The 18,033-nt window shown below is 36.9% G+C and overlaps 1 protein-coding gene across 7 annotated transcripts in view; it reads left to right on the plus strand.

Moving 5' to 3' along the window:
- The window catches only part of PUM2 (pumilio RNA binding family member 2), a 66,801-nt gene that overhangs the window by 17,472 nt on the left and 31,296 nt on the right, over positions 1 to 18,033 (plus strand). For 4 of the 7 annotated variants that reach the window (XM_041422041.1, XM_041422050.1, XM_041422075.1 and 1 more), the window contains exons 2-8: positions 5,096 to 5,164; positions 10,828 to 10,933; positions 11,216 to 11,403; positions 12,021 to 12,193; positions 15,208 to 15,478; positions 15,765 to 15,858; positions 17,721 to 17,846. In XM_041422041.1, coding sequence (XP_041277975.1) covers positions 5,114 to 5,164; positions 10,828 to 10,933; positions 11,216 to 11,403; positions 12,021 to 12,193; positions 15,208 to 15,478; positions 15,765 to 15,858; positions 17,721 to 17,846 — 1,009 coding nt within the window. In that variant the 5' untranslated portion in view covers positions 5,096 to 5,113. Of the gene's footprint in view, positions 1 to 5,095; positions 5,165 to 10,827; positions 10,934 to 11,215; positions 11,404 to 12,020; positions 12,194 to 15,207; positions 15,479 to 15,764; positions 15,859 to 17,720; positions 17,847 to 18,033 lie in introns of those variants that run through there. The other 3 variants (XM_041422059.1, XM_041422067.1, XM_041422090.1) reach the window with 2 other exon arrangements.

An 18,033-nucleotide genomic window follows, 5' to 3' on the forward strand; every position in this document is an offset into this window, starting at 1 on the left:
AGGGGTCATAGGGTGCAGAAGTATAGTGCTGCTCAGTCTGAGAAAGAGTTTAAGAATCCAAAAATACTGCAATTGAAGAATTATTCACTTCTCAGCAAAAGTTTTGTTTGGTTTTAGAACACTGTTTTAACACAGTGAAAATTAAGTGCTTACTGGAGGAAGATGTACTTTTGAGATTGTAACCATAGAAATATTTGTTAGAACTCAAAATGGGTTGCCTAAGTCTTTTGTCAGAAGTGCCTTACACCTTGTTTGGACTGCTTAAGGAGCCTGGACATTTTGGAGTATTTTGTGAAATTTTCAGTTGTGTTACTGTTCCATGTGGCCCTCAGAAAACCTTGCCTCTTATCAAAACACAGCACCTGTTGACTTTGAGTTACTTGGGAGCAGCAACTTTCATTAACCAGTTTGGTAGTAAGTGAACCTCTGGTTCTCTGATGCTTCCAAGAGGTATGAGAAGATGCATCTTTAAACAAGCAGCTTTAGTCAAACAAATGTCGTGGGTTTTTTTAATGTTACAGAAAATAGTTGATGTTTAGTGCACAAAAGAGTTCAGTTGTGCTTCTCATAGTTGCCTGTTCAGCTACTCAACAGCTTTTGTTGTCTGGGTGCACTGTAGGTTGGCCTGTAAATCAAAGTAAGGATGTTTTAGGTAATTTTGGCAAAAATATTATAGAGTAGAAATCTATATACAGGCCTTTTCTGCATTATGGCATAACAAGCTTGGAGATGTGCAGTTTAGGCTGGTTGTGTAGTTACCCTTTCTTGTCCTTTGTTATGAATCTGTTCTAGATTTCTGTCTAATATTTGTATCAAAAATACTATTTTGATTTAGTAATTTCAAGTTGGCCACCTATCTGAAAGATTTTTGATGAGTTGTCTTTTTGGGAGCTTTTAAAATGTTTTGTCAAGTGTCTGACATGGCTCTTTAAAATAGTGTTCAGCTTCATGGAGGACTGGCAGAATTGCTGTGTATTGGGTTTTCAAAATAGTTTAAGTTGATCGTAATGTTATGTCTCTGCCATAAGCATATATATTGCATAAGATAAATGCTACAGAAGAGCCACCTCTGTCAAAAACTACTGGAAGGGTATTTTGCATTGAAGTCATTCAGTAAAATTAAGAAAAAAGCAGAAGCATTTGCAGTGTAAACAGCAGCTTCCTTTCCTTTCGCGTTCCAGTGCTGTAATTACCAGGTGTTCTGTGTTGAATTTCTGGCCTAGGACACAACTTCAACTGCAAAATATGTGTTCTTTGTCACAGTGGTTAGGGTATTCACCTGAGAGGGGAGGGATGGGATTTGGCATTTCTTACTGCAGAAAAAGTGGGTTTCCTACTTTCCGGTCATCTGGTTTGACCACTTTTGATGTATAAAATAAAGTCATATTTTTCTCTTGGATACTGTATTTTTTGTTACTATTTTCCACAGGCCTTTTTTCAAAGAAGGGGCTGTTCTTTGCTTTTGCAAGAAAATGGTTACAAGCTTCTTTCTGGCAAGATTCAGGGTTATTTGAGAGAGTAGTTGTCCCAAGATCTCGGTGCCTGGATTTCGGAAGTGGATGTTACTGTAAACAGTGTTTCTTGTGGTAGTCCTAGATGATTTCCAGTGAAGACTCTACCTCCCAAAGTCTGCCCTGAGTTCCGGAGGACAGGGTTTCATGTTTCTGGTGGAGTTACCATGTAGGCAGCACTGAGTGGATGCTCCTGTCCCACCTCTTCCACGGCAGGTTCTTCTTGTTGCTCTCCCCAAGTCAAGTGTAGTGGTCTCTTCTCTGTGGTGTTTTACCACAGTGGTCTCTTCTCTGGGTGATCTGGTGAAATTCTCATGTGGGGAAAAGGAGTGAAAAAGCCTTCTGAATCAAACAGTTACCTTGATGGTTACCAAGTTCATTTAAAGGGAATGCTGAAAACTGTTGGGTGAAGGGTGGCAGGACTGTCCTCTACAGAGTCTCAACAGAGTAAAGGAATGGGTTTTGTGTAGGCCTCTAGATTTATTTAAAAATATTTTAAATTTCAAGGAGAGAGAGGAAGTGTAACTTTAGAAAGAGTCTTCTAAAGCACAGTTTTGTTTTTAAACAAATTTTGTGTTAAAATTCCATTGCTATCACTGCAATGAAAAATTAACTAAAATGTGATGGAATGTTGTATCTAGAGCCTGTAGAAGATGATAATAATTTTCTGTTGATGTGTTAAGGGGGAAGAAATTATGAATGCTTATGCCATTCTACCTACTTAACAGCAGTATGTGAGGAACTCTTTTACCTAAAGACAGCTAGGTGTGTAATATCTGTGCATAATTTGGGGGCCCCGTGGAATGATCTGCTGTTTATTGGAAGTTTGAAACCATTGCCCAACCCCCTGCCATGGGCAGGGACACCTTCTCTTAGACCAGGTTGCTCAGAGCCCTGTCCAGCCTGGCCTTGAGCAGCTCCAGGGATGAGGCAGTGATGTAATCAAACAAAAAACCCTTGTAAATGTTAAGCACCATGTTCCACAGGCCTCTTTTTGACTTAGGAATTATTCTGTATGACACAGTATGAATAAAAATAGAAAAAGGGTTGGGGTTTTTTTTATGTTCTGAATTTGTGTTTTAAAAGTATTAAAATGTCTATTTCTGGAACCTATGAGTTAGGTTAATGCTGGTATTGAATTAGAGAAAATAAAACTCCTTGGTATACAGATACCGAAGTTTTTCCTTTGGGGAAAGGGCATGTCTGTATACATAGGAGATGCAGCTGGGTGTCATTCTGGGTGTTTTCTTCTGTTGTTGTAATGATAGGGCTGAGTTAGTGTTGAAGAAAGACTTGGAGATACTGGTGCTGCCTGGGTTTTCTCCAGTTTGTAAACGATCTGTGAAACAAATTTGTGATATGGGGCAGGATCTTGTGAGCTGGTTTTTTTGGTGGAAAAAAGGACTGTATTTTTTCTCTTGCTGCTAGTTAGCAAAAGATAACACTAACTTCAACTTTGAATTTTTAAGAAAGAGGCTGGTGAACAACAAAATTAATGCTCATTGTGCTAAAATGTATTTACAGTTTCATAAAACTTCAATTTCTTATAATGGTCGTGGAACTGCTTAGAGGAAAAAAGGAGTTAGCTGTGCTCTTATCCTGATTCTTGGATTGTCTTTTCTTAGAGACAGGGATGGAGGGGTGGTCATGATTTTGGACTTCACTGAATTGTGAAAAATAAGCATTTATTGTTAGGTCTTGCAACACCAGAAAAACACAAACAAAACCACCACCACTGAAAGTTAAAACCAACAAAAAAACCTGAACGACAAACCCCAAACAACCCACCCAAAAACCACCATAACCAAAAAACTGATGCCTCTTTCAAGCCTGGTTGTTTGCTATCTAACAGTGGTTTGGGTAGTGTTTATGGTAAATACAGTTTGTGAAGCTTTACCTGCATATTTGTTTAGAGATCATTAGATCAAAACTACATATTGAGACAGAAGTACCTAAATTAATCATGGTTTGTAATTGAAAATCAAGTGCATGACCTCAGCAGGAGCAGTGACCTAGCTAGGTAAGATAATCAGCTCTCTCAGCAATCTGTAGAAAAAACGGTATTTTCAGAAACTGTAATACTCAAATTCAGAAGTGTTCAAGGTTTGAGTTTCTGATTTTGCTTTTTAAGTAATTGCTGTTCTACTGTTATATTTTCTGTGTGCATGCACAAATATTTGATTATCCCTTGGACCTAATAAAAGTTTTACATAAAATATGAATATATTTTTTTTAAACACTCATTTGAAGAAAAATAGCTTTTTAAAGGATATGTTAAATCAACTTTCAGTTTTTAAAAAACTAAAATCAGTGTAATTAAGTGTCAGCATTGCTGCAATAAGGCTAGTGTGTTGATGTGCCTACCCCATAATTCAGTCAGAAACTAAATTTGCTCTTCAGTATCTCATTGAAATTTTTGGGAAGTGATTTCAGACTCCATCTTAACTAAAATATTGTTATTCTTGAGGGAATATTTCTTTGAGCTGTGAAATTTCTTTGTCAAAAGCAGAGACAATCTCAGAAGTTAATGGCTTAGAATGATTGAAGTAATAACTATAATTTGGGAGTTAAATTTTGAGAATGGAGTATCTATTTTCCAATAGATAGCCACTTTTCAAATCCTAAGAAAGAGTAGTTTGTGCCAGAATGTTGAAAGCACCAGATTGTTTCTTTGCCTAGTATTTGAGCATCTATTGAAAAGTGTTAGTTACATGTTATCAGCTGTGTGGAGAAACTTCAGTTTGGTTTATTGGCTGGTGTAAACAGATGGATTTACTGGTGAAGATTAATTTTTCCTTAGAACTTGAATAACTTTGCCTGCTGGATGTCACTGTTGGGAGAGAAGAAAAGGGAAAGAAACAGAATTTCCTTATTTTACTTGTTTTTCCAAACTTATCCTGGCTTTGAAAAGTCCTTATGGGAACCATTTTCTCAGAAAAGAAAATTGTGCACAGTGCATTGTGTCTCTGCCATGAGGCAGTTTGTTGCAGCAGCAACTCTTCCTTCAGTAAAATACCTTTCATATCTGCAACAATCAAAAAAAAAGCCACAGAACTGGAAAAATGGAGAAGGAAAAATGTGATTTCCTGGAAGAAAACATGAGGAATTGTGATAATGCACTCAGTTACTAGATTTTAAAAGCAACACGTTGCTTGTAGGTTTTGTGACCTATCTTGTGAGCTTTCCTTTGCTGCCAGGTGTACTCAGTAACAGTGTGCAACAGTTCCTCTCCTCTCCTTTGGACATGCTTTCTATGTCCAAATCTTCAATTTCACCTTTTTTTTCTACATTCATTGCAAATGTACTATTGGCTACCATTTCTATAGTGAGCAATATCTGTGCAGATATGTGGAGATGAAGCTGTTTAAGTCTCTTGGAATTTCTTGCATATTATATTAGCAGGGTACATTAAATTGGTCACTAACTGTATCTGTTAATGAAATCCAGACTCACGTTCAGACTAAATGGGGAAGCACATATTTTGTGTGCTTTCAATATTCGGAAATCTTCAGGAGTACTGAAAACTCTGAACTTTTGTGAAGGTATTTGACTAATGGATTTTTCTTTTGGTTTTCCCTCTACAGGTTCGATCTGTGGATGAGATGAATCATGAGTTTCAAGCTCTTGCCCTAGAATCTCGGGGAATGGGAGAGGTAATTTTTGAGGGCTGAAAATCCAGTTGGTGGTTTGGAAATGTTGGTACAGTTTAAGAAAAATCTAAATAACAACATGAAGCAAAGAGCTTCTCTTAAGAGCAAGTAATTTCTGTCTTAGGTGAAGAGAAACTAGTTAAATTAAAAGAATGTTGGGATTGTTATTTACTGGTTCTGCTGTTAGATGAGTGGTAGTTCTAGGGAAGTTAAAGGGTAAGTTTTTGTAAGAGTGTACAATTCTATGAAAGGAGGCATGTTTTCAGTCTCACTGTATCTAAGCTAGTGGAACTTGCTTCTCCTGAGAAGCCAAGGAGACTGGGATTTGGAAAAAAGGTTTGGCTCTAGAGAAATGAACTGGCATACCCAGCAGAATGTGTGGTAATTTACTATTTTTCCACTGGTAATTACTCCTTAAAAGATTTTAACTAGGCTGAAGAGTGCTGTTATGTAATTTAGCTGGAGGGAAGAAGGACTATTTCTTTTGACTGATTTGATTTGTTTGGGTTTTTTTAAGTCAGTGTACTTTAAGGTTGGGGGAAGGAGTTTAAGAACATGAAGGATGACTTGGCTCCTTCAAAAGCAGTTCCCTGAACTGTTTAGAAGGTAATTGACAAGTATTAGGGTTATTTGCCCTGACAGGAACCTGGTAAAGAAATTCATGTTGAACTGAGATTTCAAATGTGGATCCTTTTGTCAGTTGATGGTTGAACCAGTGACAATATTGCAGCCTAACCTCCTTAAAATGATGGTAGGAGTAATTTTTCATCAGTAGTTATGGTTTCCATAAAAAGTGCTGTGTTCTAGTTGCTGAATGTTTCTGAGCTGACACATGGCCATTCCTACTTGACTTTTTATTTTAATGAAGCATTCAAGCAATCACTTGGCTTTTCAGCAATTTTTGCGTTGTCTTTGAACCATTTCCCATTTGAAAAAAATAATAGATGGAACCGTGTTCTTTAGAAACCTGAGTAGCCACACTGCTCCCCTTCCAGTTCTTAAAATTCCTTTTGAAAAGTAAAAGTGTTAGTGAAGTATCTGTGATAGTACCAGCAGTGTGATAGAGTGGTTAAAATTCATGGTGGTATTTGGTCTTTTGACACCCACAAAGCACTGTAAAAAGATGGAAAGCAGTGAAAGTGAAGGATGGCAAAAATGCTGGGGAATTAAATTACAGTATAAATGATTGTTCATACCGATCTTCATTTTAGGTTATCTCAGATGGAGGGATGTATTTCTGCATGATTAGGATTCTGTTGATTTGTTTTCATGGCATTCAGTGGATCTATAAAGATGTTTAAAAAAAACTACACACACAGAGTCAGAGTTTTGATACAGTACTGCAGCATCAGAAATTGATACTATATCGTGACCCTGCACTCACCAGGTTATTCTGTCTTTCATTTCAATGGTGTGTTCCAGGTATCTTGAGGTAATACAGGTTCACATAGCTGGGTTGACTTACTCAGTAATTTTCTTGATGTATTGCCCTACAGTAAAATGGTTCTGGGATACATTCCATGGCTGTTTTAATCTTCCTTTTGATTATAGCCTTCTAGAATATTAAAGGAAATGTCCTTATAAAGTAAGCTAGAATTGGTAGAGGCCCCTACATGCTATCCTCCATATCCGTTGAAAGGTATGAAAGAGAAGTCAAGTGAACTGTTTCTAGCTATTGGGAAATTACATTCCTTATTTTCTCTGACAGGATTTTTCTCTGAGCTGAAATTAATTTCTTTTTTATAATTCTAATCCTTACTGATACTTTTCTTCACAACTGGGTATCAATACTTGGCATTAGGAGGCTGTTAAGTCTGTGTTGCAGACATATTTCTCTAAATGTGTTTTGCAATTTTAGCTTGGTTAAATTGTTACGTTGGTTATTTACAGATGATGCTTCTGGCTGCAACTCCCAAAATCTATGATGATCTGTAAAGTCTCTTAAGTATTTTGAAGAAATAAGAACACATGGTGCTGTTTCTCTCTAGGCATCTATTTGCTATATCAGGGCTAGCCAGAATGGGCTGCAGGAATTTAGTGTAACCCACTGCAGCCACACAAAACTTAGTGCCAAACAGAGCAGAAAACTAAATCTTCATTTGATGATGTCTCTTGGTTTAATTTACAGGGTCGAAGCACTCAGAGTTCAATTTAGGAACAAAGTATTCATTTCTCGTGTCAAAACTTCTTTCAGAGAAATTAAGCTGAGGTGCTCTTTGAGCTCTGTAGGAATAACTTCTGATCTTAAAAGATTAATTTAAAAATAATTTAAAAATCCTTCGTTCAAGAGACAGCAATGGAGACTGCAGTTTCATATCAGAGAGCTGGTTAAGAGGCAGTGTTAGCATAACTGCTTGTTATTATTTGTGTGTAGTAAAGGGCTTTGTCTGGCAGACACCTAACAGGGATCAGTGCTGGTACTGAAAAGGACACGTTTAGTGAACTTTTGGGAGAATTTAATAAGAAATATGACAACCTTCTCCATTATTTTTACTTATAATTGGATGTATCTTTGTAAAGTTTGTGTTTTATTGCACTAAATGCAGAACGTGTTGAGGGAAAACGCATGCTATCAAAGAGTAAAGTACAATGATTTTAACTATCTGTATTGATGTGAGATGACTTCTAGATGAAGTCTTTTTCAGTAGAACTAATCAGAACTAATCAAACACATTGTTTTTTCCATCTGTTTCGTTTTTCTGAAAAGTACTTCTTTTATTTTAATTCCACAGTTAAAAAAATTGACAACTGATAGGGCTGTTTATTTGACTATCCAAGAGCTAATACATGAATTTAAAAGGAGCATAGTCTGTGTCATACCCATCTGTCAAAATAAATAATAAATCTAAATCAGTGGCTCTCAGGGAGTTGCAGTATTATTAATTTTGTAAAATTGCATTTATTTAAGTATTTGTTGGACTTCGTTGTGTAGAAATTTTATGAAAATCATTTCAGTAAATGTGTTTAGTCTTCAGTAGTTTAAATTTAGCCTCTCAGTATGGATCAAGCATGATGTTTTCTATTAGATACTTTATATTCCGTGTCTACTAAAGTACATAAAGACTGAAAGCATTTGAATTTATCTGTTTGAAATTTGAGAATAAGTAGTTAAAAAAAACCAGCAAACTTCAAAAAAAAAACAAAAACCCAAAACAAATATTGAAAATCCCACACTAACAACAACAGCAGCAAAATGCCTCCCAAAACTTGTACTTTTGCGGTGAGGATTATTGCTTCTTTCTACCAGGGGAAAATCTTCCCCCTCATACAAATCATATGAATGAGTTTTGATATCAAAACGAGCATTGCAGTGTCTTCTGCTCTGAATTTGCTTATTGTTCTTAACACTGAGTTGTCCGAACATACTTGTCTGATAGTGGAATTTACTAATTTCAGGGTAAGCATACTTCAGGTAATTCTCATTTTTTATGGCACTTGAGATATTATTATATCTGTTTTATTCTGACAGGGTTGTGTTAGGTGGTGACACCTTCACTTAGGTGTTTCAAAGCTCTCAGCTGGACACATATTTGAAATTGGCTTAGACAGCATTTAAAATAAAATAAAATTCCCAAAAGCGAGGTTGTGTAGGTAACATTAAATGCTTGCTTTCTGTTCTACCACTCTCCTACAAAATGAGAGCTGGACACATATTTGAAATGGGCTTAGACAGCATTTAAAATAAAATTCCCAAAAGCAAGGTTGTGTAGGTAACATTAAATGCTTGCTTTCTGTTCTACCACTCTCCTACAAAATGAAAATTAAGTAGTATTACAAACCTGTTACAGATAGAAAGCTAGAAGTGATGTGTATATTCCATAGGCAGATCTGGATTTTGTTATCTTTTTCTTTTAGTTGAAATGCAGTTGTAAGATTCCATTAATCAATTCCTGTGCCTTCAGGTGGCTAACTTCAGCCCTTAAATTTGAGGTAAACTTAATATCCTGCTGCTCGCAGATTATGTTTGGTTGACACCTGGTGGTGATTCTACAATGCATTTGAGAGTGGGCAGATCACAACAGTACAGCACCTCTTGCAAGCATAATGTTCTCCTGTAGTTTTGTTGAGCTTTGGCTGTTTATCATCCTCCCACCTCAATCCTTCTTTGTTAATGAATTTCTGTAAGGAACCCATGGATTTGAGGTTAACCAGTCAAACACCTTCATTTCTGGGAAGAGCTCTGGGCAGCACAGAAAAACAGCAATCCTTAATTTGTCCAGAGGAGTTCTTGTCTCCTCTGTTGCCCTGTTAATACTGGGGCCTGCAAGTGGCAATCTTATCTACCTCCTCTTGAGGCTGTTTTCACAAGCACTTTCAGTGTCACACTAAGAAATATCTATATTATATACTGACTCCTGTTAGTAGTTTCATCAAGGCTCATACTAACCATCTGTGAAGTTCAGAAGAATTTTTTAGTCACTTAAATTACAGAAGAAGCAATTTCCAGAATGTACTCATTTATTGTAGACAGCTTCATCAGATTCCGTTTGGTATTTTTATTTTCACAAAATTTAAAATTCTAAATACAACATTACATTATGCAGAATCTGATGGATTGTGCAGCTTTCTTCCCTGCATTTTGCAAGTTGTTTTCACTTCACTTTCTGTTGATGTACCTTGTAAAGTACCTATTCTGTCTAAGAATACAGTTTTTTAGTTACGTATAGGAAAAATATGACATGTGGAGTTTGGCAGTTGTACTGTTACTGATGGGAAAAGGTACAGGAATAAACTAGTAAAATCAAAGCAAAAAGGATGCTAGTATTTGAGGAATTCTTGTTTGTATGGTGCTTCTGTCATGTCACACTAAGTCTTTCTGTTGATGAAGACAGTACAAGTGATACTGATCTAACATGACACCTTCTGTTTTACAAGTAGGAATGAAAAAAACCATGCATTGGTATGTGGAACTTGACATATGAATGTCAGAGATTTTTAGCAGCCCTATGGTCTAAAGGAGCTGACTTGCTACCATATGTATTAGTCACTTTCTAAAATTTGGAGCATGGTGCATTTCCAAGTGAAGAGAACTTCACCTGCTGCTCTTCCTGATTGTCACGGTATTAGTTAACAGCCAGACTTTTGAGTCTTTGGCAGGGAGGCACTGTTAGTTAAAGCTTCTGAGAAGATTGTCTTGACTTAACACAAGGACTCATTTGATTTGCTTTTTTCACAGCTGCTTCTGTATTCTGTATTTCTTCCTCATAGCTTCAGAATCTCAGTAATGTTGGGGTTATTTTAGCAATTCCTTTTTTACAAAAAAAGAGGCAGAGGAAGTTTTTACAAGGGCAGATAGTGGTAGAATGAGGGAAAGTGGTTTTAAATGAAAAGAGGAGAGATTTTTTTATTAGATATAAGGAAGAAATTCTTGACTGTCTGGGTGGTGAGGCACTGGAACAGGCTGCACAGAGAAGCTGTGGCTGCCCTGTCCATGGAAGTGTTGAAGACCAGGTTGGATGAGGCTGTGAGTAACCTGCTCTTGTAAGTGACAATCCTGCCCGTGGCAGGGAAGTTAGAATTGGATGATCTTTAAGACCCCTTCCAACCCAAACCATTCTGTGATTCCATGATGTAAAACTAATTACTTGCATATCCTCTTAATAGCCTCCTGCTGGTTTTGCCCATCTATACACATATTTAAATAAAACCATCTTCTTTTTTAACAGCTTTTACCTGCCAAAAAGTTTTGGGAACCTGATGATTCAGCAAAAGATGGACAAAAAGGGATATTCCTTGGTGACGAGTGGAGAGAGACTGCATGGGGAACTCCTCGTAAGTGATTGTTGTGTATGTACTGAAAAATCAGTCATGATTACTGAATGTTATTCAAAGCAAATTTTGTAACTGAATATTAAATTTTATTTTCCTTTCATTTTAGTTGTGAAAATGTAAACTGCATGGTGATTGTATTTCAATAACACTTTCTTAAACTGTGATTTAGATTTTTTTATTTAATTTTTTGTCTTAATATTGCTGTTGTAATGAAATGCACAAACATTACAAGTTGCATTTTTAAAAATACTATAGTTTTATTTATTTGTTTGTTTTTAACAGACCATTCTATGTCCCAGCCTATTATGGTACAGAGAAAGCCTGGACAGGGTTTTCATGGAAACAGTGAAGTAAATGCTGTGTTGTCTCCACGATCAGAAAGTGGTGGCCTTGGAGTGAGCATGGTAGAATATGTGTTAAGTTCCTCTCCAGCTGATAAATTGGATTCCCGGTTTAGGAAAGGAGCTTTTGTAAGTAATGCAGTGTGTTAAGCTTGCCTGGTTACCTGCTATGGTCTTTGTTACATGATTATATTTTCAATTCTCTTTGTTTTTAATTTTTAACTCTTTAGAAAGAAGTAGTTGCTATCTGTCTGTCTTCCTTGGTTGGAGGGGGCAGAAGAGGGAAGTGGTTTGGGAATCTTAACTAAATAGCTGTCTCAAAGTGCTTTCCTAAAAACTTTATTTAAAGGTAGGAAAAGGTCTGCAAATAGCTTAATTTAAAATGTGTGATGAGCTTTACTTTAGACCTTCTGTGTTTTTATGGGGGTTTGTTTTGTGACTGGATGTTTTAATTGTATAATATAAACTTTTCTCTAATGCAAAGTGTTACTGCTTTAACAGCACCGCTATAGTTAAGGTTGAGTTAGCTCTTCCATTATAAATCTTGGCATTCCTTTTCACATTTTGGCAGTTATTAATTGCATGTGGTTGAAACTTGATGATCAAGTGACCCACCAAATGCAATTTCATTGACAACAAACTGTATGTGTTGTTTACGTGCTCTGTAGTGTAGAATTAGGTCACCTTGTGGTGCTCCTATTGTGTTCTGTTCAATATTCAGAATCAAACAGATTCTTTTTCCTCAGGGCACTAGAGATGCTGAAACAGATGGACCTGAGAAAGGAGATCAGAAAGGCAAGGCTTCTCCATTTGAGGAGGACAAAAACAGAGATCTTAAACAAGGAGATGATGAGGATGTTACTAAAATAAATGGCAGAGGTTTGCCAAATGGAATGGATGCCGATTGCAAAGATTTTAAGTAAGCTTTTAACTGTTTCTCAAGAAGGCAAGCATGTCTCTTAAGGGCATTATTACAGTTCTGGTTTGTGTGTCAGCTTTAAACATTACCCAGCTGCAGACTGATTCTTCCCCTCTCAAGTCCTCCCTTTCCCACCGTGCCACATGTTTCTTAGGATGTCATTAATGTGTGTGTCACTTCTCATGAGACGAATTCATCCTACCATAGTAACTATTAAAAGTAAATGGGTACCTTCTGAATGTGGTGCAGTAAAGAGGGATGAACATTTTAACCCTTTTAATGTCAAACTAAATTTCTGTCTCTCTCTGCTTCTTTTTAATGCTCTTTTGCATCTGAGTGTTGTAGAGAGTAAGTCCTGCAGAATTTTAACTTCCTTCTGATTTTGCTAGTGGATACCACAGCCTAACACAACTAATCATTTCCCCATAAGTCTTTATAGAAGCCATATCTTTGACTAAGGTGGAGCAATGTATTTTTCTGTTCATATAATTAAGTGTCACCCATGGATTGGTGTTGTAGTTTGGTTGTTTTTGTAGGGAAAAATAGATTGGACCAAGCTCAAGCTTTTGAACAGTGAACTCTTATATGGCAGCATAGCCAGTCTGGATTTTTTTCCTAACACTAAACTGCATTTTAAATTGGGTATTTTTTAGGGCTGATCCTTCTTTCTTGAATGACTGTGATGCATTTGTAAGTGTCATACAGAAGAATTAAAAAGATAGAGAAGTAGAGTGCTGCACATAAATTTGTATTAATGTGATGAACATGGCCAGATAGTTGTGATTTCATTAGTTCATTACTGTGCAAGTATATTAAAATGCATGTTTGAATCCCATACGTAAGTATTTCCTACCCTTTAAAAAATGTATTTACCTGAGGCTAAAGAAGGATTCTTGAGGTCTGTTTTTCAAGATGATCATTGAAAATAATACCAAGCATACCAGAGAGCTCACATTGGCTCCTTTCAGTTGTGTGCTGCAATATACACAATAAACAAAGATACCTTTTTTGTTACCCATAGGAAATACAGAATAACTTCTGTCCTGCTTTTCTTTACCAGTATCTATTTCAATTTTGAAATAGGTGTTTGTGAAGTACCTTCTGTATTATTTAAAGAGAGAAGTTATTGAAAAATACACAAATGCAAAAAAGCATCCAAAGCCAGTAAACCTCTCAAAAAAAAAAAAAAAAAAAAAAAGGCCATCTAAATGAAATGGGCCATATAAAGTGGTGGTAAAGAACCCTCCAAACTGAGGTTTATAATTGAAGTATTGACACAACTTTAACTATAGCAACAGAACAGCACCAATGTAAGGAGCAACCTGTATTAGCTAACCATAGGTATTAACAAAGAAACTTCATCCTGTCCTCCTCATTGTATTTTTATTGTACTTGTAGCATTTTTAAACTAAGTATGTACTGAAATAACTGCCTTTTTTCCTTTTGTTCTTCACTTTGTTGATGCTGTATTTCACTTGGGAAAAATAGGGAATATTAAATGGCTTTAAACTCAAGTTTTCAGCCAGACATGGTTGCTTGCTAGGATACTTAGATGGTAAGCCAGCATGTTGTATACAATGCTCATGAGGTTGCTTTTTACATTAAAAAAAAAAATCTTGTCAAAAACCTCGTCCTTTCTTTGACATATTTTGTCCAGAGTAATCAATCATACAGTGTTGCTGCAATAAACTCCCTAAAAGGCTGATTTCTAGCTGTACAGACTTAAGTGTTGTTATCAGCCGTTCCATCGGTGCTAGTAGATTTCTCTGCATTAGTCATGGGCTTCAGTGAGGAACAGATACTTTGGCTCTGGAGTCCTGAAGAGGAAGCAGAACAGGTAGTACTGAGGCTGTGTCTCTGACCTAGAATTAGCAGTACAGCAAACTGGTCTGGCACTGTACTGCTGGAATAAACATAGGTTCTTCCTGCAAGATGGCATTTGGTATTTGAGTCCAGTTTTCACAAATAAATCCAACTAATCTTGAAGTTCTGCATTTCCTGAGAAACGATATGGAATCATAAAGTTCTGCCTATGCAATAATGTTAGTGTATTTTCTCACACAACTCTTTACTAGTAGTTAACTTAGATTTTTGCCCATAAAAATTGATAGTCTAAAACCATATGGCTCCCACAGAAGATAGGATACCACTCCAAATTAAATTATCCTAAATCTAACCAAATAATGCTGGGAATCTCTTTAGGATGTTACTCTGTTGACATCTCACCTCATCAGTTTGCCTGTCAGTGTTTATAGGTGTATAAAAAGTCCCCTGCAGACTGCCAGTCAGATGAGAGAGCAATTCAGATTTATTTATGATACCGTATCTTTGATATGGTATATTCTATTCAGGGTTATATTAGGAGCACTTTTTCCCCACCAGTCATCAGTGTAGTATAGTCTATTAAATGAGTTGTATAGGAAATGAAATGTTTTAGTAGCATGCTAAATGAAGTGGTTATTAGTTCATTTTACTCGAGGTAAAAATATATTGCTTGCTTTTCAGATGTGAAAAATGGTTACTATATTGTATGTTTGTCTTTTACAGTTGAAATTTTGCTGTGTCTTTCTGTTCTTTGGCATGAAATGCCCTTAGCCATTTATTTTTTTAAAATTTCTCTGCAGTACATTTCACATCACTACCAAAATACAATAAAGAGACATCCCAAAATTCGCAGGTGACCACAGTTCACTCCATTTGACTTAAAACAATGTCACATATCAGTTTGTTTTTCTCACAAGTGATTTGAAGAGCTCTGTAGTCAGTCTTAAACTTACAAAACAACAAATAAAATTATGCTTTAGAGTTAAATGCATCCTTTATCTTGAGCCATCAATGCATGCCAGTTGAAAATGATAAATGATAAAATTAGTTTGTCACTTCCCTTTGTAAAGTCTCTTGAGTTCAGAGCTGCTTTGAAATTAGAAATACTGTACTCTGTCCATGGAGTTTTTATTTAAGACTGAAGACTTTATTTAAGACTGAAGAGTCTCTGTTAAATTTCTTCTGAACAGTCGTACCCCTGGAAGTCGACAAGCCTCCCCAACAGAAGTAGCTGAACGCCTGGGCCCCAATCCCAGCACCACAGAAGGATTAGGTCCACTTCCCAATCCTACAGCCCACAAGCCTCTGGTAGAAGAATTTTCAAATCCAGAAAATCAGAATCTAGATGCCATGGAACAAGTTGGTCTTGATTCTCTACAGTTTGACTATCCTGGCAATCAGGTACAAATGGACTCTTCAGGAGCTACTGTAGGACTTTTTGACTACAATTCTCAGCAGCAGGTTAGTAATGGACTGTGGAAAATTGATCCTTTAAGTTGTTGATTATCCTCTTGATAATCAGTCATTTCAACATGCAGTGCATTGAATATTATTTTGTCTGTTTCTTAGTCAAGGGCAAATAACTGTATAATTAATCTAGAAGAATATTGTTGCATAATTTTCTAGTTTAGTAACTTGCTATTACGGAAGCTTGGTTTGACGTATTTTCTTTTCCATAAGCAAATCGAAGTATGTTATAGCCCTGACTTTTGAAAACTGAAATGCATTTTTTTTTTCCTCCCAATAGCTTTTCCAGAGGACTAATGCTCTGACTGTTCAGCAGTTGACAGCAGCCCAGCAGCAGCAATACGCACTGGCTGCAGCTCAGCAGCCACACATAGGTGAGCTTTCTGTACAATACAGCAAGTGTCCCTGGCAAAAGTGGGTGTGTTGCTTTGATAGACTCCTTTCAATCTACCCAGTCTTCTCATTCAAATAGATACTGATCACTTGGCCTGCTGCAATGGTTCTCATGAAAACTGCTCAGAATGACTGCCTGTGACTGTACTGTCCTTAGTGGAGGTTTTCTGCTGTAAATTTTCCCCTTTGGACAGTTGTATACAAAGAAATAAAACTTATATTTGCTTCTGTAGCATAGTAGTTGAATGTTGATGGGAGTAAAAGGTTAAAAATGCTTACTGCTATAAGCAGTAATATAAACACTAGCTTTATATACTAAAAGCCTGTGTGCAATTCTAAGATTCTCTTGCAGTTCAGTATTTTTAGTAATCCAGTTAAAAACCATTGTGGAGTACAATTTTGAAATCATACTGTTGTGTTGATTAAGTTTTAATTTTTCCTTGTTAATGGCACCATTTAAACAGCTGTTAATTCTTGCAGGTACCCTAATGAGCTAATTCTTTAGCAGGCCTTTTTTCAGTGCCTTTAGTTCAGTGAGTTAGTTAAATACATCAAGTTCTTCATGTGCTGCAACTCAACAAGGAGCCTTCATTTCAGTGACAATTTTATGTTCCTCTGTGGGGAAGCTGTTGGTGTTTAGGGGAGGGAGGTTGGAACACACATGGAAGCAATTCCTTGTTTGAGCAAGGGAGATAGTCGGAGTTTAAAGATTTCTACCCTCTCCAGTTCCACTGGGCTGTTGAGGTGTGTGCACAAATGTGTTTCCTCTGTGAGAAAAAACAGATTCTCAGGATCAGAAGGGCAGGAAGAAGTAGGAAGCATCTCCAGTGACTTGTGTCCATGCTCTCCTGCAAATAAGTTTTCTCACCAGCTTGTTGTTTAGGTAGGTTGTGAGGTCTGCTCAGACTGGGATCAGCTGCCTATAGCTGGGATTGAAAAGTGGCAGGTCTTCACAAATACAGGCTGAGAGCTGGAATCATGGCAGATTGAGATGTTTGTGTGAGTTCACAGGTCCTGTCTTTGACTTCTAAACTTTGGAGAAGCCTCTACTTTGTATGAAGTGCTGACTGAGTAGTCTGCTGAAATTTTTCTCTTTAAAATGCAGCCTCTTCTCATGTATGTATTAATAGAAATTTATCAAGAAATATTTGGAAGGAGGGACATAGTTTGATGTGCCTTGCTTGCTGCAACAGTTGCTGACTCAGTGTTGGATAAAGTACACGAACCCGACTGACTGGGGAAACTCTGGGTAGTGATGCTTTGTTTGCTGGAGTTTCTGCAGTTGTCTCCTTCCATTACAATTCCTATATCAAATTAGGATTATTGGGAAGTAAGATTAGCATCTTATATCTAGCTGTTTAAAAGCTAGGTATCTGACTTAAACTATCTGGTTAAATTTTTTTCCTAATTGTCAGTGAAGAGAGGTTTTGTCTCTAGCAGGTGGTTTATTTCATCTGGCTGATTCACTTCACACACTAGATGACTTGTCTGCTACAGACTTCCTTGCAAGATTAGTTTAAATTTCAGATAGTTAAAGTTGGGCAAGATGAATTCCACTTTGAATAATCTCTTCTGTGTAGGGATGGATAGACACATATGAGATAAATCTCCTTGGAGTCTTTAGGTCCAACAAAACAAAGCTGTTAGGTGTTGGGATTAGTAAGAAAGGACTAATGAGAAGACATAGAAGTGTTGATTTCTGTAATTACGTACCTGGTCTTAAGAGCTTCCAAAGTACAAGCAGTTCTGATTGTAACAGATAGGCTGTGTGATTTGGGTGGTGTGAATATGTTGATGCTTGCTAAGAATGTTGGCTGTAATGAAACTCTGTTTGTTACTGCAGCAGGCGTATTCTCCGCAGGCTTGGCCCCAGCTGCTTTTGTGCCAAACCCATATATTATCAGCGCCGCTCCTCCAGGGACTGACCCGTACACCGCAGCTGGATTAGCTGCAGCAGCTACCCTAGCAGGTAACTGAACACTGGGAAGTGTCTGTCTTGATATTTCAACCAAACAAAAAGAGAAAAAAAGTGAAATGTGTCCTGTTTATTCTCTGCAATGTAGTTCTATGAAGGAGAGACTTCTAAAAAAAAGGAATACTGCCATTTTGAAAATTCTTGCTATAATAGAAAGTATTTCTGTTTGTTATATGTGGAT

The sequence above is a fragment of the Onychostruthus taczanowskii genome, unplaced genomic scaffold, assembly GCF_017590055.1.
Source record: "Onychostruthus taczanowskii isolate IOZ18803 unplaced genomic scaffold, ASM1759005v1 scaffold11, whole genome shotgun sequence".
NCBI classification, from domain to species: domain Eukaryota; kingdom Metazoa; phylum Chordata; class Aves; order Passeriformes; family Passeridae; genus Onychostruthus; species Onychostruthus taczanowskii.